This window comes from Echiichthys vipera (assembly GCF_963691815.1).
Source record: "Echiichthys vipera genome assembly, chromosome: X".
NCBI classification, from domain to species: Eukaryota; Metazoa; Chordata; class Actinopteri; order Perciformes; family Trachinidae; genus Echiichthys; species Echiichthys vipera.
Genome location: NC_139825.1, coordinates 43,136,202 through 43,160,874, shown reverse-complemented (window position 1 = coordinate 43,160,874; position 24,673 = coordinate 43,136,202). Strand labels below are relative to the sequence as shown.

General features: G+C 43.1%; 1 protein-coding gene across 1 annotated transcript; it reads left to right on the top strand.

The window, feature by feature from the left end:
- The first annotated feature begins 1,016 nt into the window (after window positions 1-1,016).
- kctd6a (potassium channel tetramerization domain containing 6a) lies at window positions 1,017-24,348 on the top strand. Its single transcript, XM_083939943.1, has 6 exons — window positions 1,017-1,136; window positions 8,630-8,739; window positions 9,869-10,038; window positions 12,549-12,801; window positions 21,039-21,197; window positions 23,876-24,348. The coding sequence occupies exons 2-6, from the start codon at window positions 8,713-8,715 to the stop codon at window positions 23,984-23,986; spliced, it is 720 nt and encodes a 239-aa protein (XP_083796069.1). The 5' UTR covers window positions 1,017-1,136; window positions 8,630-8,712; the 3' UTR covers window positions 23,987-24,348.
- Window positions 24,349-24,673: the final 325 nt, after the last annotated feature.

Below are 24,673 nucleotides of genomic sequence, written 5' to 3'. Positions count from 1 at the left end.
CCAGCACCTTGGAGTAGACTTTACCAGGAAGGCTGAGTAGTGTGATACCCCTGTAATTGGCACACACCCTCTGGTCCCCCTTTTTAATCAGGGGAACCACCACCCCGGTCTGCCACTCCCTTGGCACTGTCCCAGACTTCCACGCAATGTTGTAGAGACGTGTCAACCAAGACAGCCCCTCCCAACCCAAAGCTTTCAGCATTTCTGGACAAATCTCATCAATCCCTGGGGCTTCTATCTTAAAATATGACATGATAAATAAACTTAGGAAGAGAGAGTGCTTAAATACACAATAAAATAGAGGCAGAAAACAGCATACTAACTTTTTTATTTGATTTTTTTTATTTGATTTGCATATTTTCAGAACTATCATAATACAAACATTTGTAGAACATTTCAGCATAGTACTTGACAATGAAAAAATGTAAATCTAAGGAAGTTAATTCTCCTTTCAATAAACTTTACAATCTTAAAATATGACATAATAAATAAATGTAGGAAGAGAAAGTACTTCAATACACAATAAAATAAAAAAAAGCAGAAAATAAAACAAATAAAGCATACACACATACAAAGAAATTAACTTAATATTGGCTGTATTATTATTAAATTTAATTTTGAAAGGGATTAAAGTTTGGCTGAGATGTGGAGAATTTAGTATTATGGATATGACATTTTCCTTGTAGAAGTAGTGAGTTGAAGATCCACTGTATTGTTTTGTTTTCATAGCAGGTAATGGCGTCTTTTGCTTCCAATTTAATAAAGTAAATGGACTAAATGTAAACAAAGCTCTCAATTTTGTTTTCCACACTGACACTCCCAGAATAAATGCATAATAGTTTCTTCTTTAATCTTACAACATGCACATTTGTTGTCCACATCTGCAAACCTTGAAACATTATCATTATTATTATTATTCGTGGTATAAATATTGTGCATGCTTTTATAATGTAATTCTTTAAGTTTATTGGGGTATTTCAGTTGGTCTTATTTTGACAGGTCTAACCGGAAGTGTCGTCAGCCTCGGTGTGTAACTGACAGAGCAGCAAGTGATGGATGTAAATGGATGTTTTCGCTGGTTAGGAGCTTTTACCTCCACCTGTGTCGTGTTAAAGAAGTGACGGGCATGGTTTAAGGTAAGACCGGGCTTTTTTTTCCTTCTTTAAAATGTGTTTTTAATTTGTGTTAAAGTGACGATTTAACGTCTTCTCTACCTGAGCATCATGCTAACTAGCGAGCCATCTAACGGCAATTAACGGCAGAGACGCACCAGAGTGACGCAGTACCTGAGCATCATGATTACTATCGACTGAGCTAACGGCAATTAACGGTAGTGAGGCAGTACCTGAGCATCATGCTAACTAGCGAGCGAGCTAACGGCAATTAACGGCAGAGACGCAACGTAGTGAGGCAGTACCTGAGCATCATGCTAACTAGCGAGCGAGCTAACGGCAGAGACGCAACGTAGTGAGGCAGTACCTGAGCATCATGCTAACTAGCGAGCGAGCTAACGGCAATTAACGGCAGAGACGCAACGTAGTGAGGCAGTAGTTAACCATCATGCTAACTAGCGAGCGAGCTAACGGCAATTAACGGCAGAGACGCACCAGTGTGACGCAGTCCAGTGCAGCAGCCAATTACAGCTCAGACCTATGACCAGCGGTTTAAACAATAGATAGATTGGATGTGTTATTGCAGATATCTGTAATTAAATTCTTCCTGTTTTTTAAACTTTTATTTGCAAATTTTAACAAACATAGTACAAACAGAACAGTATGGCATTGTACTTGAAAGATATGAATGTAATTAAAGACAGTCAGTTCTCCTTTAAATAAACAATACACTTTAAATTATAATGGCATGACATAGGTAAGTGTACTGAGATACTTAATAAGATACAAAGGCATAGAGATAAACAATAAATAAGGTGAAAATAGATACATACAAAGAACTTAAATTAAGACGTGGGCTATATTGTTACAATTCTTTAGAAAAAATCATGCAATTTATACGTGGTATAATTTACATTTCTTATTAATAATTTGGACTCGAAATAGTTACGAAATTACATTTTGTAGGGATTAAAGTTTGGCCGAGACTTGGAGAATTCAGATGCTTCCCTTGAATCCACTGTATTGTTTTGTATTTGTTTTCATAGCAGTTAATGACGTCTTTTGTTTCTAATTTAATTAAGTGTTTGTACTGAATGCTAAAAAAGCTCTCAACTTTTTTACATAACTCCAAAGTTACACTGACACTCCCAGAATACATATAATAGTTAGCATAATAGTTTAATCTTCACAATAGTTGTCCATGTCTATAAACCTTGAAACAATTGTATTAGTTTGGTAAATATTCTGCAAAATTTTATAGTGTAACCTTTTTAATTCATTGGGGATAACACATTTATACGGTAGGAGCCATGTTTATCCCACTGAATATTAGAAAAATAAGAATTCCAAATTTTCCTTTTGCTGCAGACGTAGTTACTTTATGTCCTCAAAGCAATTTCAGTCAAAAACAACTGGACTGGTTGTTTGTCTAGGAAGACGTTTCACTGGTCCAGTCCCAGCCTGGTCCTGGTCCTGGTCCTGGTCCAGTCCCAGCCTGGTCAGATGCGTACATGAACTGATGAAGCCTCTTGGATGAGAGGTGAAACGTCTTCCCAGACAAATAACCAAGTCCAGTTGTTTTTGACTGAAATTGCTTTGAGGTTAACGACGACCTGGACGAATGAGAACATTCACAGGCTCAGTTACTTTATATGTTTATTAGTACATTTATGACTTTTAATATTTATTCCATTTACAAAAAGGGACGGGAACATTTCACATATCCATAATGACATCACTTCCGCCATTCATGTGCGTTGGGCTTTCAATTCAAGATATTCACAATAACATTTTAGATATCTATAATGAACATTCTAGATATCTGTAATGTTGTTATTACTAGGAAAAGATATCAGATATCTACAATCCAATTGTTTTTATTAATCTTTATTGAACATGTTAAAACAATACAAACTATATAAAGCGAAAGGGCAGTAAAAAGGGAAAACAAGCAAATGAGATCCTCAGACTCTTAAGTGGTAAATACATGACGATAAATACATCTCATCTCATCTTCATCCGCTTATCCGGGGTCGGGTCGCGGGGGCAGCAGCTTTAGCAGGGGACCCCAAACCTCCCTTTCCCGGGCCACATTAACCAGCTCTAACTGGGGGATCCCGAGGCGTTCCCAGGCCAGTGTGGAGATATAGGGCGTACTCACACTGTCCTTCCGTACCGCGACCCGGGCTTTAGGGTCCTTGTCCCCCCTCCCTCTCCCCCCGCGCCCTAGCCCCGTTTGTACTCACACTGCCAGGGCCGGCCAATGCTTCTTGCTGTCCATACGCCATCACGGCGTAACACATCACACGCATTGATCGCGTGTGTGGCTTTGTTTACAAATCTTTCCACAGACCTCAGAGTTTTTGTGCGGTTTCATCCGACCAAATCTGCAGTAAACACTCCACCTCCGCATCACACCAACGTGAACCTTTCACCGCCATTGCTGTTGTTGTTAAATGTCCGCGCATGGTCCGTCCTTCTATTTACATGTCCGAACAGGTGGACATAACGATACTGCCGTAGGGCTCGTGCTCGTGCTCGTGCTCGTGCTCGTACACGTGCGCACGCTCGTGCTCGTACATGTGCAAACGGCTCCGCCAAAGCCCACCTCTTTCAAGCGGGCCGTGGACGGTCCGCTGGCCTCAGTTGTGCGCGGAACGGGTGCACTCACATGGCTTAAAGGTACTAGACTTTAGCTGAAAAACCGGTTTTGGCCCCGGCCAGAAGGACAGTGTGAGTGCGCCCATAATCTCTCCAACTGGTCCTGGGTCTTCCCCGAGGCCTCCTCCCAGCTGGACGTGCCTGGAACACCTCCCTAGCCCCAGCCCCCCTCCTGAGAAAACACATAAATAAACGATAAATACATGACTCAAAAAATATAGTTCAAACAAACATATGTTCAAAGTCATGGGAGGAAACTTTTCTGGTCCTGCGCCCTCTTAGTTTTTATAATTATTAATCATAAACAAGGTAAATATTCAGTTTGAATCAGTTGGACAAATCACATCAAAACAATAACAAAGAGAAGAAGAAAAAGCAAAACAACAAAACAAACAGAAATTCGTAAGAATCATAAGAATGTTGCATGTTTTGTCTTTAAAGAGTTGTTTTAGTTTTGATATAGTTGTGCGTTCTTTCATCTCATCATCACAGTTGTTACACAGACGAACAGCCTTTGTTGTGTAGTTTAGCATTGGTGCTTATTGTTGTTTTTCTGAATAGACAGGTTCCTCTTAACTTGTATTTGATTTTCTACGATGAAACAACTCCTGGATGCCATGAGGCAATTGCGGATTATTCGCTTTGAACATTTTTTGTATAGTTTTATAGTCAATCAGATCAAGAAATTTAAGTGTTTTTAGTTCAATAAATAATGGATTTGTTGGTTTTTGGTAGGTTGTTTTATGTATAATCGGTATAGCTCTTCTTTTCATATTTGTTTTATTGAATTATGCAGACAAGTACACAAGAAAGAGTATAACAGTTGTATAGACAAACAAAAATACAGAAAAACCCCAACATGAATCCCGCTATCCCTCCCAACAACCCACGCCACACGGTCACAATAAAAAAACAACAACAAGACAGCGAATAATATGTAACATAAGTAGATAAAGTTAAAAGAAAAGTAAAGCTTTTTTTGCAGGATAAATATTCAGAATCAGAAAAACTTTATTAATCCCAGAGGAAAATTGTTTTTGCTACAAAACTTCAGATATACAAACAGACAAAAACATATAAGAGAAACATTTTTTAAGAAAGATATAGAAGATCAAAAATACCAGACTAATGTGCAAAGAACAGATTGTTTATGATTGAGTCCGTATTACAGAGAGGAGGTGACAGACTCTCCAAGGGATGTGTTGTGTTGTTTAATGACGACAGGCAGGAAACATTTCCTGTGGTGCATCTGGGTGCGAGGAGTCTCCTGCTGAAGGTGCTCCTCTGCTGGGCCAGTGTGTCGTAGAGGGTGGGAGACATTGTCCAGGATAGACCAGAGCCTGGACAGCATCCTCCTCTCTGCCACGGTCCTCAGGGTGTGCAGCTCCTCCCCTACCACATCAGCGGCCCCCATGATCCGTTTGTTCAGTCTGTTGGTGTCTGCGACCTTCAGCCCACTGCCCCTGCATGTGACAGTGAAGGAGATCGAACTGGCCACAACAGACTCATAAAACCTCCTCAGCATCGTCCGGCAGATGTTTAAGGACCTCAGCCTCCTCAGGAAGAAGAGTCGACTTTGGCCCTTTTTGTGGACAGCCTCTGCATTTCTAGTCCAGTTCAACTTATTATTGAAGTTCACCCCCAGGTACTTATACTCCTCTAAAGAGTCCACAGGGACCCCCTGGATGGAGACAGGGGTCGCAGGTGTTTTCACCCTCCTCAGATCCACTACGAGCTCCTTTGTTTTAGTCACGTTGAGCTGCAGATGATTCAGCTCACTCCAAGTGACAAACAACAGTCCTGTATTCACTTTCATCCCCCTTTCCAATGCAGCCAACTATTGCTGAGTCATCAGAAAACCTCTCAAGGTGTCAGGACTCAATAGTTGAAGTCTGAGGTGAAGAGGGTGAACAGAAAGCGAGAGAGGACAGTCCCCTGTGGGGCCCCAGTGTTGCCTTACCACCCTGTCAGACACACAGTTCTGTAGGCGTACATACTGTGGTCTGCCCATCAGGTAATCCACAATCCAGGACACGATGGGGGCCTCCACCTGCATCGCAGCCATCTTCTCACCCAGCAGAGCCGGACAGATGGTGTTGAATGTACAGGAGAAGTCAAAGAACATGACTCTCCCAGTGTTCGCAGGCTTTTCCAGATGACTGTAGACTCTGTTCAGCAGGTTGGTGATGCAGTCCTCAACTCCCAGGCGGGGCTGGGAGGCGAACTGTAGTGGATCAGAGATGGGCCGAACCGTAGGCCCAAGCTGCTCCAGGACGAGTCTCTCCATTTTTTTTTTTTAATGTATAATCCGTACAGCGGTTTTTTTTCAGGATGAAGATTGGTTTGTTTTGGATGTGTTCCCCCATATCTCCACACAGTAGGTCATGTAAAGAAGTATGAAGGAGCAGTACAGTGTATTGTTACCAGTCATAATTTTAATTTAGAAGAAGAAGAATTACTTTATTTATCCCGCAACGGGAAAATTGAATTTTTTCACTCTTATTATTAATCATGTTACAAACACAGGCCCGAAATACACACATGCATACACAGGACCTATATACATGCAATTAAGGAGAGATGTTAGAGCGAGGGGGCTGCCAGTGATAGGCGCCCCGAGCAGTTGGGGGTTTCGGTGCCTTGCTCAACAGCACCTCGACAGTGCCCAGGAGATGAACTGGCACCTCTCCAGCCACCAGCCCACGCTCCATACATGGTCTACACTGGGACTTGAACCAGTGACCCTACGGTTCCCAGCCAAGTCACCTATGGACTGAGCTACTGCCGCCCCAAATTTATCAAAACGAAAAACCATTCCAGATATAAGTAATATACCGCTACACCAGCCAGCCGATGTTTGCGTTTTTTAGGTGTATCGTATCCGCCGATGCGGGCTACTGCGTTTGCCGATGGCTTTTTCCTGACATCATTTATAGACGGGCGTCTATAAAGGTGTTACATTTGACGTGCATAAGGCGTGCAAATTGTAAACAATCATCAATCCAACAAACAAACACACAAAGTGCAACAGGGCCACACAGGATAAAAACAAAGACTTAAAGTGACCACTAAGTTTATTATGTTGAGGGTTATTTAAAGGGGAACTGTCTGTTACCGGGTATTTGGGACTCGAGTGAAGTCACTTGAGGCCACATTTGTCAGAGCTAATCTAGTCTCTTTAGTTCTATGTTTGCAACACCGGTTAGGGTTTTATATTACATTTAAAATATCTGTTTGCAGTGCACTTTACATGGAAGTGTTATTTATTTTAGCTGCTAATGTTCACTTAGTTATTTGTTAATAAATAATATTAAGTACATTTACAGCTGTGTTCATTTGTAACCTTTATTTTAACAAGGCTAAATGTTTATGTCAACCCTGATGCCTTCACTCACATGGACAGGTTTACGCTTCATTCATTCAACAGTAGGATCGGAGCGGTAACGGGTATAGGCCGATACGCTCAGCCCAGGTATCGTATCGGATCGGATCGTGCATCTCTGCATTGTTCCCCATTCACGACTCTTGTGTTGTTCTCCGCCATGTTGAAAAGGTCAAAGGTTATTTTTTTATCCGTCTCATATCAGCAACTCGTGTATCAAAATATTCTATGAACCCTCCAGTGGAAATTACCACGTGAGGGGTGCTCATGTAGAATTTTCACGTCGGCTTTTATTTTCGATAGCACGTGAAGGCTCCAAATATTAAAGTTGAAACTTTTATGTATGGCCTTTCAACCGCAGCTGGTTTGTCTGATTTGTGTCGTACGATCATAGAAATCTGACATTGAGCTGTTCCATCCGACCGTTAAAGACAATACTGCTCAGCACTGTGCATTTACCATGAAAATAAAATGAGTTAGCCCGCTACATTGGTCAGAGTCCTTTGCGATTGCAACGGTACACATGAAAATGGCCGACAAATCGCCATCCCAATATCAACTTGCTCGATAAACACATTGCGAAAGATGTTTGTTGAAAGACCGTATCAGCAGAAAACTGCTTTATAAAATGTCACTATTCCCTTTTGTTTTATTGTGCTTTTTGTGTTCATTTCACTGTTCAATAAATTATTCATTCATTCATCTTCAACCGCTTGTCCCTGTCGGGGTCGCGGGGGGCTGGAGCCGATCCAAGCTGACATCGGGCGTGAGGCGGGGTCCACCCTGGACAGGACGCCAGTCTATCACAGGACACATAGAGACAAACAGAGACAGACAACCATTCACACCTACGGGTGATTTAGAGTCATCAATGAACCGAACGCCTGCACGTCTTTGGACTGTGGGAGGAAACCGGAGAACCCGGAGAAAACCCACGCAGACACGGGGAGAACATGCAAACTCCACACAGAAAGGGCCCAGCCGGCATTTGAACCGGCTGTCGCTGTGAGGCGACAGTGCTAACCACTATTTATTCAACTAGCAATGTGACTGAAACTGAAACCAGCAGAAAGGCAGAAGTGATTACACTTTAATATCTGTTTTTATCGCAAGTAATATCGTTATCGTGGTATTCAACGTTCATCGCGTTTTCCCCATATCGTGCAGCCTTATTTTCGGTCCTGCTGTGTTGATTTTAATGGGTTTGAATGTCCATTCTACCCTTATTCTATTTCTATGTGTGCGATTTAATTGCAGACGGTTCATTCGTCTGTTTTAAAAAGTGTTTGCTTCTGAGATTTAAGAAACGAGGTCCACAGCTCCTCCTCCTGTTTCTCAGTGGCGGTTTCTAGACACATCAGGGACACTAGACTAATCAGCCAGATGCTGTCTGGACGGTGGCAGCGCAGCATCATCAGCTGAATGCTTATCTCCATGGCAACCTTCTCACAAGCTGTTTGTCTTCTTATTGCAGGTGTCGGTGGAAACAGAGATGATCCTCTCATCAGCCTGACCTGCAGAGAAACAAAACTGTCAGCCAGCAGCCCAACGCTGCAGATGGAGAATGGAGACCTGGGCCACATGGTGTGTGTGTGTGTGTGTGTGTGTGTGTGTGTGTGTGTGTGTGTGTGTGTGTGCGTGTGCACAGCTGTGTTTTCTCCTTTGCTGCAGACATTTTTGTGTCTGAACTGTCCTGCTTTCTGGCTTTGTGTGCGTGTACATGCGTATAGTTGTGTGTGAGGTAGATTCAATTAAGACCACATCCGTCAGAGCTACCACTTTAACTTTTCTAGGTAAATATGTGATACCAGTGCTCTTTAACTCAGAGCTGCTGTGACTTAATGAATATAACAGCAGTTTTTCTACAATTTTATAATGAAATTGGCATGGAAAATAACAATGCATTATATCAATATTTGATTGTTCAGTTTGCTGTTGTCTCACATAAGCAGACCTATCTCCACAGAACGCTGAGTGTGGTTTGGCTACACCAGCTAATTGTTCTGGTATAAACTCCTTGGCTTGTTTTTTTATTTCTTTAAACCAATCACAATCTTCTTCGGTGAAGCTAAGCGAAAAATATCAATAACAGATCACAGAGACGGATAACTCCAGTCGCTGGCACCGTTTGCTGCAGTGCCACGCTAGCTAGCTTCTTTGTTAGCAAGGTGTAACCAGATGCTGAACAAGGCATTTTTAAGGCGACCACAATGTTATAAATAGCTTTGATGAAGTAAAAATACTCTGCGAGGGTCAAAGTCCACACTAACAACTGAGCTGTCAATCACAAGGTAGCCACGCCCTAAAGCTTCCCCTGCTTTAACGTCTATTTTTCTCTAAATGGGACCATAATTTACTTATTGAACTACGTACTGTATTGAAGAAAACTGGAAACTAGCGATTGAGATAAATCAAGTGAGAAGTAAGGACATTTTCTCATTGACTTCTATACAATCTGACTTCTTTTTGCAACCAGTGGACTTGCCCCCTGCTGGACATTAGAAATAATGAAGGTTTAAGGCACTTTGGCTTCACTTTTCAGACCGGGAAGCTACATCTTTGCTAAACAGTATATTTACATGTGGGACAAAAGGACTCCCTTCTGCTCTCATCAAATACGTTCAACTCCATAGGGCAGAACTTGGTTCTTGGTAACTCTTTATTCAGAGAGGTCCTCCATATTGTCTCTGACTGTTGTTTCTGCTCTGTCCAGATGGGGGAACTAGTGACTCTGAATGTGGGCGGCTGTGTGTACAGCACGTCTGTGTCCACGCTGCAGCGCTACCCAGACTCCATGCTGGGAGCCATGTTTGGAGGAGACCTCCCCACCGTCAGAGACGCACACGGAAACTACTTCATCGACCGCGACGGCCCACTGTTTCGGTGAGTCTGAGTGTGTATAAGCATGATTAAACCTATTTATTTAACATTCTCGTCTGTATGTTCATATCTCCATGACAACACTGGGGGGGGGGGGGGGGGATTTTTCTGTACCAGGCTAGTTTTTATTGTTGGAGGTTAAAGTTCATGAATAATTAAGGTGCGCTGCCTCTTGAGTGACAGCTTGCCTCTGGCCCTCACTTCTCCCCTGAGGTATACGTCAGCCAGATGGACGTATCTCCCTCCCCCCAACATCACATACATGCCCTTATTTGGTCAGAGGAAATGAGGCAGAGTCAAAGTCTGACAAGATGGCGACTCCTGTAGGTGAGGACGATTTGATCAAGTTGAGAGAACGGACCTCAACAGAGAGGCTACGTCCATTTTTTATACAGTCTAAGGTGTGTGTGCGTGTGCGTGTGCGTGTGTGTGTGCGTGTGTGTGTGTGTGTCGGATATCAGTCAGTACGGATTATCTTTATGAAGGTCAGCTTTTGACAAGCTTGCTGCAAAATGTGGCATGTGAAACGACCCAAACCAGCAATAAATTGAGCCTACTAACTGTTATTGTGTTGCCTGATATATCTTTGCTGTTGCCTTGGTCCTACTGATTTATCTGGCATCATTACATGAAGTTAACAACCATAGACTGTATAAAAAATGGACCCGGGGCCCGTTCTCTCAACTTAATCCAATCATATTCACCTCTGGGAGCCGCCATCTTGTCAGATTTTGACTCCTCCACATTTCCTCTTACCAAAAAAGGGCATTGATGTGACGTTGGGGGGGAGGGAGATACGTCCGTACTGGGTGACGTTTGCGGCCAACAGCACACGTTACTAGATAAACAGGAGTGGGAATCAGTGTTGAGATTTTTTCAGGGACTGGGAGGGAACAGGAGCCTTTTTTTTAAGTTCCTGTTTCTCTAGTGGAGATTACTACGGCGCCAGGAGTGAAGTTCAGGCAGCATTTATGAGCTATGATTTAAACTGATATTCAACACAGCACCATGCCCATAGACTGTAAAACACAGACCCTCACGGCCCAAATCCTCCAGCTGTTCCAGATTAGCATCTAGTGTCTGTGTCACAGATAGCAGGCCGTACTGCAAGTCATGGTGCAAGTGTGGCTATTTAGTTAGCATAACAAAGCTAACGTTAACACAGTGTGCTCCTAAACCATCTGTTTCTACAGTTGATCAAAGAGCAAACCATCTTGACACTTATAGTAACACCACCACACGAATGGCCGCAGTCCAGGTCGAGATATCGGAGTTAGCATGCTAATGATGCTAATCCTGACCACTAGCCTCCAAGGAGAAGTGACGGTCAGAGGATAGCTGTCACTCAAGAGGCCGCGCCCCTAATTATTCATGAACTTTAACCTCCAATAAAATAAAAACTAGCCTGTTACAAAAAACATCACCCCCTCAGTGTTGTCATGGAGATATGAACTAAACATTCAGACGAGAATGTTTTTTATACCAGACCTTAAACAGGTTTAATGATGCTGTGTAAACGGCCTGTTTAACATGGGGGTCAATGAGAAACTGCTCTATTGTGCAAACTATTCCTAGTGGACACTCAGAGAACTGCAGTTTTTGGCACTTCCTGATTGGATCAACTAGGAAGTCGCTGTGGTGGGGGTTTGTGGAATACGCATATGAGCCATATGAGTCAGCACCATGGGCAGAACTAACACCGTTAGTTAGCTGTGTGTTTACATAGACAGCACTCACTAGCCAATCACAACCAAGTTAGTTAAACGCCTCCACGTCATAGGCTGCGTCATAATATAGTCCCTACCATAGAGTCTGTGGTCACTGCTCTTGCAGCTGTAAATCAGTGGATAAAGTATTTTTAACGTCGCAACCTCCACAAATGACTTGTTTCACTGTCAGAATTGGATCTATTGAGTCCGATAACATTTTGGAAAGTTAGCGTAGCATTAAGCCAGAAGTAAGTCAGCTCAGATCATAGGTGTATGTGATTCCCCCATCGTAACCAGCTGGAGTGCAACAGGAAATGTCAGACTGAAGATGGAAACAGAGTTTAACTAGTTGGCAGTTCTGTCTGATATGAGGATACCATTGTTATCCAAAAACTATTAAAAACGCATCAATGAGTCAGACTGTTGTACTGGATGAAATGTTCCTTCATTACCAGAAAACACACACTGTTGACTTTTTTGACTATGTCCCTCAAACAATGCCCTGCTTCCCTAAATAGTCACTACGAGCACCAAATGTGGGTTAATCTGCCGCTGAAAATAGTCCCCTACAGATGCGCTGTTTCCTCCTATTTGAGGAACTTTTGATTAAAAAAAAACTTGTGACCAGATATGTTTGTGAGCTGTTTTAAAGGTGTATGTATTCAGCAGGAACCAAAAGCCATACAGCACCCCCCCCCCCCCCCCCCCCCTTTTAGTCCTGTCTTTAACTGACAGCTCAGAGTCTTAGAGAATCATCTGCTCAGCAGTCTGGACTGATCCTGGCTCTGTTTTCTGCTGTTTCAGCTACATCCTCAACTTCCTGCGGACGTCGGAGCTGACGCTGCCGTGCGACTTCAAGGAGACTGAGCTGCTCAGGAAGGAGGCTGACTTTTATCAGATCGAGCCCCTGATCCAGTGCCTGGGAGACCCCAAACCCCTGCTGCCCTACCCCACGGACACCTACGAGGAGGTGGTGGAGCTTTCCAGCACCAGGAAGCTGTCCAAGTACTCCAACCCCGTCGCAGTCATCATCACTCAGCTCACCATCACCACCAAGGTCAGTGGGAGCAGGTCTGCTTCAGGTTGTGATGTTATATCATGGAAGAATATTCTGTGATACAGAAACGTGATAATATGCATTATTAATCTTATTTTCCTTCAGACCAGCCTTTCTGCTTCTGTCTGTATTTTCATTCATGGCGTAAAGCAGCTTGGAAAAATCTCTAAGTTTCTAAATTTGAAACATTTATTCCTTTAAGTATTTTCTGCTTAGTGCAAATATACACAGCTTTTGTTCACATAGTTTAAGTGACTATGTTTGCATTTATGCTGGCTCAAAATATCACTTTGGTCATAAAATGCAACCGTTTAGTTGTATTAAGTATTTACTATATTTGATGACGGATCTAATTTATAGGGGATCTGATTTGTAGGATATTTAACTTCTGGTTTCACCAAAAACAAACATTCCTGTCTGTTTATTTAATTTATGTATTTGGTTTGATCAAATTTTTTCCAGAAAATTTACTGTGTAGCATGATGAAGAATTTAAATCTTAAATAATAACGTTAACCTGAAACTGCTCACATTACCTCCAGGTCAATAATGGAGGTTAAATTACATGTCCATATTTTTTAGGGGCACATGACACAAAAAAAACCCAACAAATTTTGCTATTAAAATGTTTATTAATTAATTTGCTTTAACTATGTTTAACTAACCAGCTGAAAAGTACTGAAGTTGTGTTTTTACATGTTGATGTTTAATGTGAAACCGTAGAAAGGTGTCACTTGGAAATGGCAAACATTCATTTAATCAACACATCGTGTGAACAGCCAGGCAAATAACAGGTGTCCGAGAGCGTGCTGCACGATGTTAAAGCCAGAGAGCAGCCCAGTAGGATTCACTCTCAACCAACCTTGCAAAGGTCTGAATGACTTGAGCACTTTTAATGGATGATAGGCGCAGCACTTCGAGGAACCGTGAGTAATAATATGATATTACTAGGTAGTTGTTTTTGTTGTGCTCATAGAGGTCAAGAGCTATTCTTTTCCATGGACGGTCAGGCAGAGGTGTAGAGATAATCAGTCTCAAGCCTGAATTCCTCCAGGACACACAGATACTTATCAAACTTTTCACAAGCCCACACACCAGCCATACACTATTTCTCTATCTGGGCATAGCGTGTTTCAGCTTCTGAGAGACATCTGGAGCAGTAGGCTACTGGCTTCCACTCTTCTCTGTTGAGCTGAAGCAGCACAGCTCCTAGTCAGTAACTTCTGGCATCTGCAGATACAGCTGTAGGCCTTTTGACGTCATAAAAGGAAAACATCGCTAAACAGAGGAGGAGGACTGAGACACCACTTGTCTCCAAATTACAATGCTGCCCTTTCATCCCTTCCCAGGAGATTCAACAATCTAACCTCAAAGAACAACTGTTCACAAATGGCCCCATGTGACTCCAACGACTGTCGTTAAGACTCAATGGAGCACTAACGACGTCAAAACCAACTTCCCACCAGATAGTTGGATTAGTCCCAGCCTGGTCCTGGTCCTGGTCCAGTCCCAGCCTGGTCCTGGTCCTGGTCCAGTCCCAGCCTGGTCCTGGTCCTGGTCCTGGTCCTGGTCCTGGTCCTGGTCCTGGTCCAGTCCCAGCCTGGTCAGTTGCGTACATGAACTGATGAAGCCTCTTGGATGAGAGGTGAAACGTCTTCCTAGACAAATAACCAAGTCCAGTTGCTTTTGACTGAAATTGCTTTGGGGATAACGACGACCTGGACAAATGAGAACCTGCACAGGCTGAAAGAACAGGTGCTTGAATCAGCATCAGGGATTAAAGTTCTCAGTCGCTACGACATATTTCTGTCAGTAGGACTCTGTACTTAAAGTTTCCTGTGAGCCGTTATAGAAATACATATATTTCTATGAAAAATATTCTGAGGCGTAGAAAGAATAACACTATATTTATAACATACCATCATAATGAACACTACATTGTGTATTAATCATATTGTATTAAGAAAAAAGCTCTCGCGGCTCTTGCTCTCTTTAGTTTCCGGAGGATGTGGGGCGATGCTGGGACTTTTTGGCCAATGATGCGGTGGTCAGGGGGGGTTTGGGGATGTGGCCTCCCAGAAGTCAATAACAACCTCCTTGGTCTTTCCGATGTTTAGAAAGAGGTTGTTATTTTTGCACCACGTGGCAAACCTGACAAAGAAGCTGTTGAGGTCGTTCAGCAGAGGGGTGTTGCTGTCACAGGTCTGTGGCAAGGGTTCGTAGTCTGTGATGGTCTGGATGCCATGCCACAGCTCTGTGCGTCTCTGCTGTACTCACAATGTCTGGTTATTTTTTTTTGGTAATTTAATTTGGCTTTCCTGATGCTGCGTGACATGTTGGCCCTTGCTGTTCTCAGACCAGTGGTGTCCCCAGCTCTGTAGGCGCTGTTCCTTGCCCTCAGAAGCCCGTGGACCTCACCTGTCAGCCATGGCTTCTTGTTAAGCCTGGTTGTGTTGGTCATGATGATGGTTACATCACTCAGTCAGTGCGACTTTAGGTGCGTTTCCACTTTGGTTGAATACCCGGAATGAGGCGGGCCTATCTCGCCGAGCAGCCACTCGAACCCCTGAGAGCAGCCGGTTGCTGATTGCATGTAGCTCTCAACGGGATGTGACGTGTGGTAGGAGAGACCTACAGACGCAACCACAACACAGTGAAGTAGAGAGCAGACCGGAGCAGAGCGGAAAATGATCTTTGCATGGGCTTGTAATGAGTGCCCTGAAACTTTCCCAGCGGGCATATTTTACCCTAATGGAAAGACACCTTTTAGCTTTTGGTCTGTATGCAGGCATTAGCATGACACTGAGGTGGTCAGAGGGCTCAATGTGGGGGAGGGGGGAACTCTTGTAAACACCTTTGTGTGAGGTGTAGGAAAGTTCACATGTTGGTGGAATTGGGGGAGAACAATCTTGAGGCCTGCGTGGTTAGGGATGATGAAGGATCCGTCTGGGTGGGCGGTCTGTTGCTCACTGATGGCGTTATAAAGTCCACAGAGTGCTTCAACTTTATCAGCATTGTTGGTAGTGGGGGGGGGGGGTGTATAGGCAGCAACAAGCAGAATCGCTGTTATCTCTCTCGGCTGATAGAGGACGGCACTTTATGATCATAAAGTCCGCCAGCGGTGAACAGTGTTTACATACCACAACAGCGTCCAGGCACCAAGCATCACTGATGTACACGCAGACCCCACCACCTCTCTTCTTTCCTCCTTTAACAAGGGCTCTGTCAAAGCGGTGGCATGTTAGCCTCTCCAGCTGAACGGCAGAGTCCAGGATGCAGTCGGTCAGCCATGTCTCAGTAAACACATAAACACAGTTCTCCCTCACTTTGCGGTGAGCAGACCTCAGCAGCTGTACATGGTCCATTTTATTGTCCAGAGACCTTACGTTCGCCAAGAGGATGGTTGGAATAGCTGTCTGGTATGGTCTCTTTACCAGCCTTGCTTGAATGCCTTCGCGGTTGCCTCTGTTCTGCTTTTTCTCACACCGCTTACAGTGTCTCCTCTCCGGGGGGCGGGGGGGAGCCGGCTGGCGAAGTAATCTGAGTTCCTGCAGCTTGTGTTTCAGTCTGTCAGGTAGAATATCCTTAGAAAAGTTGCGTTCAACCTTCCTGCCAATGTCTAGTAAAAACAACCAACTGTACTTCTATTCAGTCGTAGACAAACAAGAAGAAGAAAAGTCAAAAGAAGAGTTAGAATTAAAAGAAAACACCTCGCTATCGGGACAGAGAGGGGTCGCTGCGTCCGTGTCGTTGCTGTAGCCTACTCAAGACTGTTCGCGAGGGAACATCACTAAACTGCCTGTGCATTGTCTGATTTATTTGCACATGTGCATCGATGTCAGCTAATGTCAGCTCCGATCTAAACTCCACTCTCCTCGGTACCGCTCGCTCACTTGGGTGAAAGAGGTAGACGGGTGCGTCGTCAGACCTGGGAATTCGTGCTATAGCCCCTGAGCTCTGTGCCCTCGAATAAAAAATGAAAACATAATGATGATGATGAAAAAAGCCCAGTACAGCAGACTTTTATGTTGCTGCATTACCAGCAGAGAAAACCGCAAAATTCTGAGAGATAAGAGATAACTAACAAAAGTAAACTTAAAGCTGACTGACTTGGACTTTGCAGACCACTTCAGTAGAACAAACTCTTCCAGAACAAAACAATGTTGCTTTTAACGGACCTGAACCATCACTTTTATCTGAGGAGACAATGGAGCATTTTGTCCTGGTTGATGCAGAAACACTCTGTAGCGTTTTCTCCCGAGTTAACCAAACAACTGTCTTTTAGACCCAATTCCCACATCACTCTTAAAACTATTTTATGAGTTCTTTGAGTTTGAACTTTTAAACCTTGTGGATTGCTCTCTCCCGAAGGGCGTCTTCCCCACTGCTGTTCTGAAGAAGAGCAATTTGGATCCTGACTATTTCGCCAACTACCGACCCATATCCAACCTACCCTTTTTAAGTTAAGTTTTAGAAAAGCTAGTTTTTGTCCAATCAAATTATTTTTTTTTAAACAACAACACAATTTTAGAACAGTGTCAATCTGGTTTAAGGATGAATCATGGTACCAAGCCAGCCCTCGTGAAGATTGTTAATGATCTCAGGTGTAACATGGACTCTCAGAAACTGTCGGTCCTGGTGCTACTGGATCTAAGGGCGCACTCGCACTGTCCTTCCGCACCGGGCCAAAACAGGTTTTTCGGGTAGAGCCTAGCTCGTTTGACCAGTGTGAGTGCAACCGCTCTGCGTCTAGCTGCGGCCAGTTGGTCGTCCACAGCCCATTTGAGAGAGGTGGGCTTTTCTAGAGCGCGTTTGCACATGTACGAGCACGAGCGTGCGCACGTGTACGAGCATGAGGCCTACAGCGGCTCTCACATCATTTTATGTGCGCCTGTTCGGACATATAAAAAAAAAGACTGACCGTGCGCGGACATTTAACAATAACAACAATTGTGGCATCAGGTTCACGTTGGTATGATGCGGAGGTGGAGTGTTTACTACAGATTTGGTCGATGAAACTATTCAAAAACAGTCGACAAGACGTACAAAAACTCTAAGGTCTACGGAAAGATTTGCAAACAAAGCGACGCATCACGATGACGTCAATCAATGCGTGTGACGTGTTACGGCGTGATGGCGTATGGACAGGCAAGAAGCATTTGCGCGAGGCCCAGGCAGTGTGAGTAAGCGCTGCTTTTGATACAGTAGACCACCACATATTGTTAAATAGACTCAGACACATTGTGGGCCTCTCTGGAACTGTTCTTAATTGGTTTTATTCTTACCTCACAGATCGTCACTTTCTTGTAAGTATGGACACATGTTCCTTAGGAACACATGAAGTTAAGTGCGGGGTGCCCCAAGGGTCGATCTTAGGTCCAGTACTTTTTAATTTATATATGCTCCCCCTTGGGGACGTCATCAAAAGACACGGCATCAATTTTCACCGCTATGCTGATGATACACAGCTCTACATTTCTGTGTCTCTTGATGACACAGGGCCTATTGATTCCCTTTTAAATTGTATTTTAAATATAAAGTCATAGATGTCAGAGAACCTCTTACAGCTCAACCAGGACAAAACAGAGGTTTTAATTATTGGTCCTGAAGGAAAGAGTGAGAAACTTTTACCAAAACTAAATGCTTTTAAACATTCACATGCGTAAAAAAAACTAGGCTTTCTTATCGACTCTGAGCTTGATTTTATTTCACACATCAGAAATACTACAAAAATGGGTTTTTACCATGTTAAGAATATAGCCAGAGTTCACCTGTTTCTCTCTCTGGCCAGCAAAGAGGTGTTAATGCATGCTTTTATCTCTAGTCGGTTAGATTACTGTAATTCTCTGCTCTCTGGTTTCCCAAAAAAGAGCATTTCACATCTTCAGCTGCTCCAGAACTCAGCTGCACGTGTTCTGACGAAGGAGGGCTTACATTACTACAGTTTTAGAATCGCTGCATTGGTTTCCTGTACGCTTCAGGATTGATATTAAGGTTCTTTTATTAGTTTTTAAGTGTCTCAACGGCCTTGGGCCTTCGTATCTGTCTGACCTGCTTTTACCGTATCGGCCCTCGTGAACCCTGAGGTCCTCCGATCTTCTATCTGTTCCCAATGTCAGAACCAAAACCTACAAATACTAATTGTAGATAGGCAATACAACTTAGCCTGGGGGAAAGAAATTCAAGATTTTTTGTTTGTTTTAATCCCTGTGCTGCGACGTCGTCTGACGGTCTGTATTGTGAGCGTCAGCGTCAGGTCCGCCATCAGCTGCAGCCTGCGGGAGAGGTCTTTATCCATTATCCCAACGACGATGCGGTCATGGATATTTTCCTGTCGAGTTGCTTCAAACGCAGTGCTCTGAGCGATCATACAGAGCTCTGATGAAACATTCTGACTTCTCCCCCGGCTGCTGTACTCGTTGGTAAAAACATGCCCGTGGATAATATTCCTCCTCGGGAAAAAGTACTTGTTAAACTTCCCCATAACGATGAAAAAGTCATTGCGGTTCTCCTCTTGAGCAAACGTGAATGAAACGTGAAAATGTTTCCTGCCTCCATGCCCATGGCGTAAATCAGGCCACTCACTTGTACTTCTCTCTGGTCCTTGTGAAGTTTTGTTGCTATTCTGTATCGCTCGAACTGTTGCTTCCACTCGGGCCACTTCTTCGGCTTGTCAAACGTAAAGTTTTCCGCAGTGTTAAACTCCGCCACTTCTTTTCTTCTTGCCGTCTTTCTTCTTAATTTATCTCTTGTTCGTTTGTTGAGCTACTTCTGACACCATGTAAAATTATCAAGGGTCGGCTTGATCTGTTTTTATTCACTTTAATGACATCACAAACATCTAAACAAACTGGCATAAGAAAGCGTCTTTGTAACCAAGGCAACAAACATTAACTGCTCTGTGTTCCAATGTTACTGTGGCAACGTTAGTTTCATTACATAAACTTTATATGACAAATATCAAGTAGTTATTCATTCTCAATGTTACTCGCTCTATAAAGAACTGTTCTTTTTAGCCAATCAGTTCTTGGATGAGCTTGCACGATATCACCCATACCTGCCTTCCCTTTATTATGTTTACGCACAGTATTACACAGAATAATTTACTCTCTCAAGAACTCCGGTCTGTGCGTTTTTAATGTGTTGCTAAGAAATGTCACCGTGCTTGAGTCAGGCTCTTTTCCACATTAAGCCATGATAGGCTAGACTCCCTTTTAAGAATGCTAGTTCTGGGCTGGTGGTGCAGTGGTTTGAGCAGTCGCCCCATGTAAAGAGGCTGAAGGTTCTCGAGGCAGCGGCCGCAGGTTCGACTCCGACCTGCGGCCCTTTGCTGCATGTTCCCCCTTTCTCTCTCTCTCACCCCATTTCCTGTAATAAAGCTTAAAAAATGCCTGAAAACTAACAACAAACATCTAGAACTAGCAACTAACAAGAATGCTAGTTCTGGATGAGCAGCCTAGAACAAGCCTAGCAACCCTGTTTCGGTACAACTTGTAATTTTGTCAGATCTCTTTTCGTGGCTGAGGCCCCGACCACTCAACAGTAATCTATGTGGGGTAATATTAATGATCTACAGATTTGTACCAGGATATTTAATGGTTCAATGGTGCACATTGTCTCGTTAAATTAATGCCAACCCCTATTTTTGAATGATTCTATCGATATGTTCTGACTATGCAAGATGGTTATCAATGACCATGCCCAGCAATTTCAACTCCTCCACTTGTTCAGTGGGCACTTTGGCAACTTATAAATTCATTTTTGGCCTTGGAAGCCAGTTTGTGTCTAGACCCTAAAATAATGCTCTTGGTATTAGATGTGTTCAAGACAAGTTTGTTCAATGTAACCCATTCATACACAAATTCTAGTTCTTGTGATACAACTTCACTGAGTTACTTAAATGTATGAGCTGCATAGTACATTATGGAATCATCTGCGTACATCAACATACCAGCATTTTTTACAGCAGAAGGAAAATCATTACTAAAAAATAGAAAAGATGAGAGGTCCGAGACATCTTCCTTGAGTTACACCATAAGTTAAGTTACTGCTACTTGATACTTGGTGTTCTGCTCATTCTCCATATTCAACCTTTAAATAATTTAAAGATGCTGTATAACAAGATACCAAAGAACAATACTAGTTGTTTGAATATAGTAAAATAAAATGGCGAGATATATTAAAACAAAACCATAGTTAATATTTATAATGACTCTCTTCTTTTTTCTTTTTTTTTAGGTCCATTCGATGTTGGAGTCCATCTCCAGCGGTTTCACAAAGTGGAACAAACACATGATGGACACCAGAGACTACCAGGTGTCCTTCACCTTCGGACCATGTGACCACCAACAGGAAGTCAGCCTGCGTGTCCACCTGCTCGACTTCATCTCCAAAGCTGTATGTGGCTTTTCTCTCGTCTTTGACATCATGTGTAGAAACAATCTCCTGCTAGTTCAGATCTGTCGCAGTGCTTCAACAAAGACACCAAGAAATCAGATCTCGTAATTTTTAGTTGTTAACATTATAGTGTGTTTTATTGATAAACATGAAGGGCCAGAAGTTTATTGTATGTGAAAAAACGTCAACCATGACATACAAACAGCACTTTTAAAAATCATGACTTAAAGTGTAATTCTGGCGCAAAATTGTACCATGGTCTTCTTTGGCACAACCATCAAGATAAGGAGAAAGGAGAAATACAGTAGAGACGCTAACAGCCGGACGTGATTAGCTCGGGGCAGTACGATGAAGGCATCTAAACGTCTTTTTTAACCACTAATGCTGCCCAAAATAACAGCAAACCTCTGCAGCAGCATGAGAAGAGTCCCTACACAGAAAACAAAGCACCATTGGGCTCCTTCCTTTGGGATTGACTTTGGTAATCCACTTGAATGGACTTTACTATGAGAGGAGCTGGTACAGGGGCCAGTTGGTAAGTCTTTAAAAAACTCTTTTAATAAACTCTGGGTTCACTAACTACGTTGTTGGTGCTTTGTTTTCTGTGCAGGGGCTCTTATTATGCTGCTGCAGAGGTTTGCTGTTATTTTCAGCAGCATTAGTGGTTAAAAAAGACGTTCTGTTTCATCCTTACTGACCGCCAGAGGCAGTGCTTAACACTGAATATCTTCTGTCTCACATATGCACAGGTCGAGTATTAATATCAGCAAAGTCACATGTGACCTTGGATAATCCCCGGCTCGGGTATATGTTCTGGTGTCATCCACGAGATCACTTCCTTTTCATCTCCTCGCTTTGCAGGTTAACGCTTATTGCGGTATCATTAGCTTTAGCTATACATTCGGCTCGTCGCTTGTAGTCTTGTGATCTCTAGATCGGAGTTGAGTATTGTTCGCCCTCCAGAGGCTGCGACAAGCTTTCCTTTGAGAAGGATCGGTGAGTACAGGCCGTTCGGCTTTTTACTCGCATGCTCGCACCTCAACCAGCCTATCCGACTAGCATGATTTGAACCCCCATTAGGTGAGGGGGGTGATAACTCTGAGCTACTGTGCCCGTTGCGGGCTCTAGAGCCTATGTAGACGCTACTGTAGGCATGAGGCTGTCCGATCAGCTCTTTGGAGGATGTAGAAATAGAACAAAAAGTTACGAATGTAACTTCGGTTCTATGAATCCTGGATGACCGCCAGAGATCCAGGTCAGATTCTGTAGAAAGTGATCTCGTGGATGCCACCAGGACTTATATCTGAGCAGAGGGTCATCCGAGGTCACGTGACTTTGTTCATATTAATACTCGACCTGCGCATGTGCGAGACAGAAGATCTTCCGTGTTAAGCACTGCCTCTGGTGGTCATCCAGGATTCATAGAACCGTAGTTACATTCATAACTTTCGTTTTAATGTATTCACCGCGCTGCCAGAGTACGGCTGCCTTTAATTATGCAGAACTTACCTCAATATGATTTTAATGGGTGCGTTATATAGAAAAATAAATTATTACATCCCATACAGTTGTCATAATAGTGAAATTAGCTGTAGAGTCCAAACTGTTTTTTTGTACCAGGTTGTAAATATGTTTATTTCTACTGTAAAGTTTGACATGTAACCCTCGGAGGTCGATGCCCGCGACAGCACATCCTAGGGATGATTTTTAACTGTTTCTATCAATATCTTAGCGATTATACAGCGTACAAACGTGATCTATATGTTGCTGCAGACGGCAGACTCTCCTCTTCCGCATCCTTTTACTGCAAGCTCATAGGTCACTGACACGGCCAATTAGAAGACAGGAAAGAGCACTTGTGACTGACAGTGTGTGGTTGGTGGACCGTGGTGTCCGTCATCATTTTCTGTAACTAACCAATAGACACTCAGATAATCCCTAAAGACCCACCCACTACCGTAAGCAAGTTAGTCTGATCCTTTCACTGCATCCTGACGCTGGCAGCAGATCACAACAGTGGAAAACACAAGCGCTGTTCTGCAACTGATTTGGCCGCAACAAGGATTATGGTGCTTCTGTGCCACAGGGTTGATTCCTGCGACAGAGAAGAACAATAGAGATCCATCTGAAGATGAGGAAGTGTTTGTACTTCACAAAAACGATGCTTAATTGTGACCACATATGCCAAAGTGTGCTTCTGTGCACAATGCATAAATTGGTCTGTGTATCAAAAGTCATGAACTTTGTTTGACAAAATTCCATTTAAGACATCCATATTACCTGTACGCACTAATTTATTCATATATAACACTACTTTTGTGAAACTTAGACTTTGGTAAACTCATTTCGAACACCAAAACAGTTCGTCCACATGAGTGTAGGTATCTTTAGTCATCGCTCTAGGACAAATTTGGGCCTCACTTTACATAAATAACTGAGTTTGTTCTGAACATTTCTGTAAACAACACTTGGGTATTATGTTATATGCAAGTACACTTAAAGGGGAATTTACAAAAGTATGCAAAATCGAGAAAATAGCCTTAGACCTCAGAGGGTTAAACATGGGGGTCTATGGGGATCGACTCAGCCTCAAGTGGTCATTTGAGGAACTGCAGTTTTTGCGCCTTAATACTGCCACTTGGTGTTGATATGACTTTTGCCTTTCTCATTGTTTCCAGGGTTTCACAATTCGCAACACACGTGTTCACCACATGAGCGAACGGGCCAATGAGAACACAGTGGAACATCACTGGACGTTCTGCCGACGAGCTCACAAAGTCGATGACTGACGGATGAACTGACGGAAATAACTGAAGGATGGTTTTCTAACAGACAGAAGATGTCATCGGGGTGTCTGCAGACGGACAGACATAGACTTGTTGGTGGAGACTTTGTGGTTGTGTGTTAATGTTGTGTAACATGGTGTTTTTTAGTCATTCTTTACAAGTGGATTTTTGTCTCAGCACAAGGGGAGGTCACTGGAAGGCTAGCACATTAGCCAACAATCACATACAGCTGCAATGTTTGGGTACAAGTCTGTCCACATTCTTTTGGCAACACAGTGTATGGTATCTACATAACTGTGATATCTGTCGTATCACAAATCCGTTGTACATCAATGACTTGGAATTCATATTGATTGCAAATAAAACGATCTGTAAAAATCATTATCTCAGGTATTTTTTTACTTTCATTGCATTTTCTTTTACGTCAGTTTTCTCTTTATCTACCCTTCCCCGAGAAATAAACGAGATCATTTTAGACACTTCTTTAAGGGTACACTCACACTTACCATTCATACGGTGACCAAGCATAAATGAAAGTCTAGTTCTTTTGACCAGTGTGAGTACACGCTTCCCAGCCGCGGCACGGTTGAGAGAGTTGGGCTTTAGTAAAGCACGGATGCACATGTTTGAGCATGAGCATTGACGGCGGTCCTGGGACTATTTTTATATACGTTTCCTGACTCTGGATAT

Bases quoted from the DNA above. Each gene is read 5' to 3' on its own strand.
- kctd6a (XM_083939943.1), top strand. From the start codon at position 8,713: ATGGAGAATGGAGACCTGGGCCACATG. The intron at 12,802-21,038 runs GTCAGTGGGAGC...CTTTTTTTTTAG, and splicing joins AGCTCACCATCACCACCAAG to GTCCATTCGATGTTGGAGTC. The intron at 21,198-23,875 runs GTATGTGGCTTT...CATTGTTTCCAG, and splicing joins TCGACTTCATCTCCAAAGCT to GGTTTCACAATTCGCAACAC.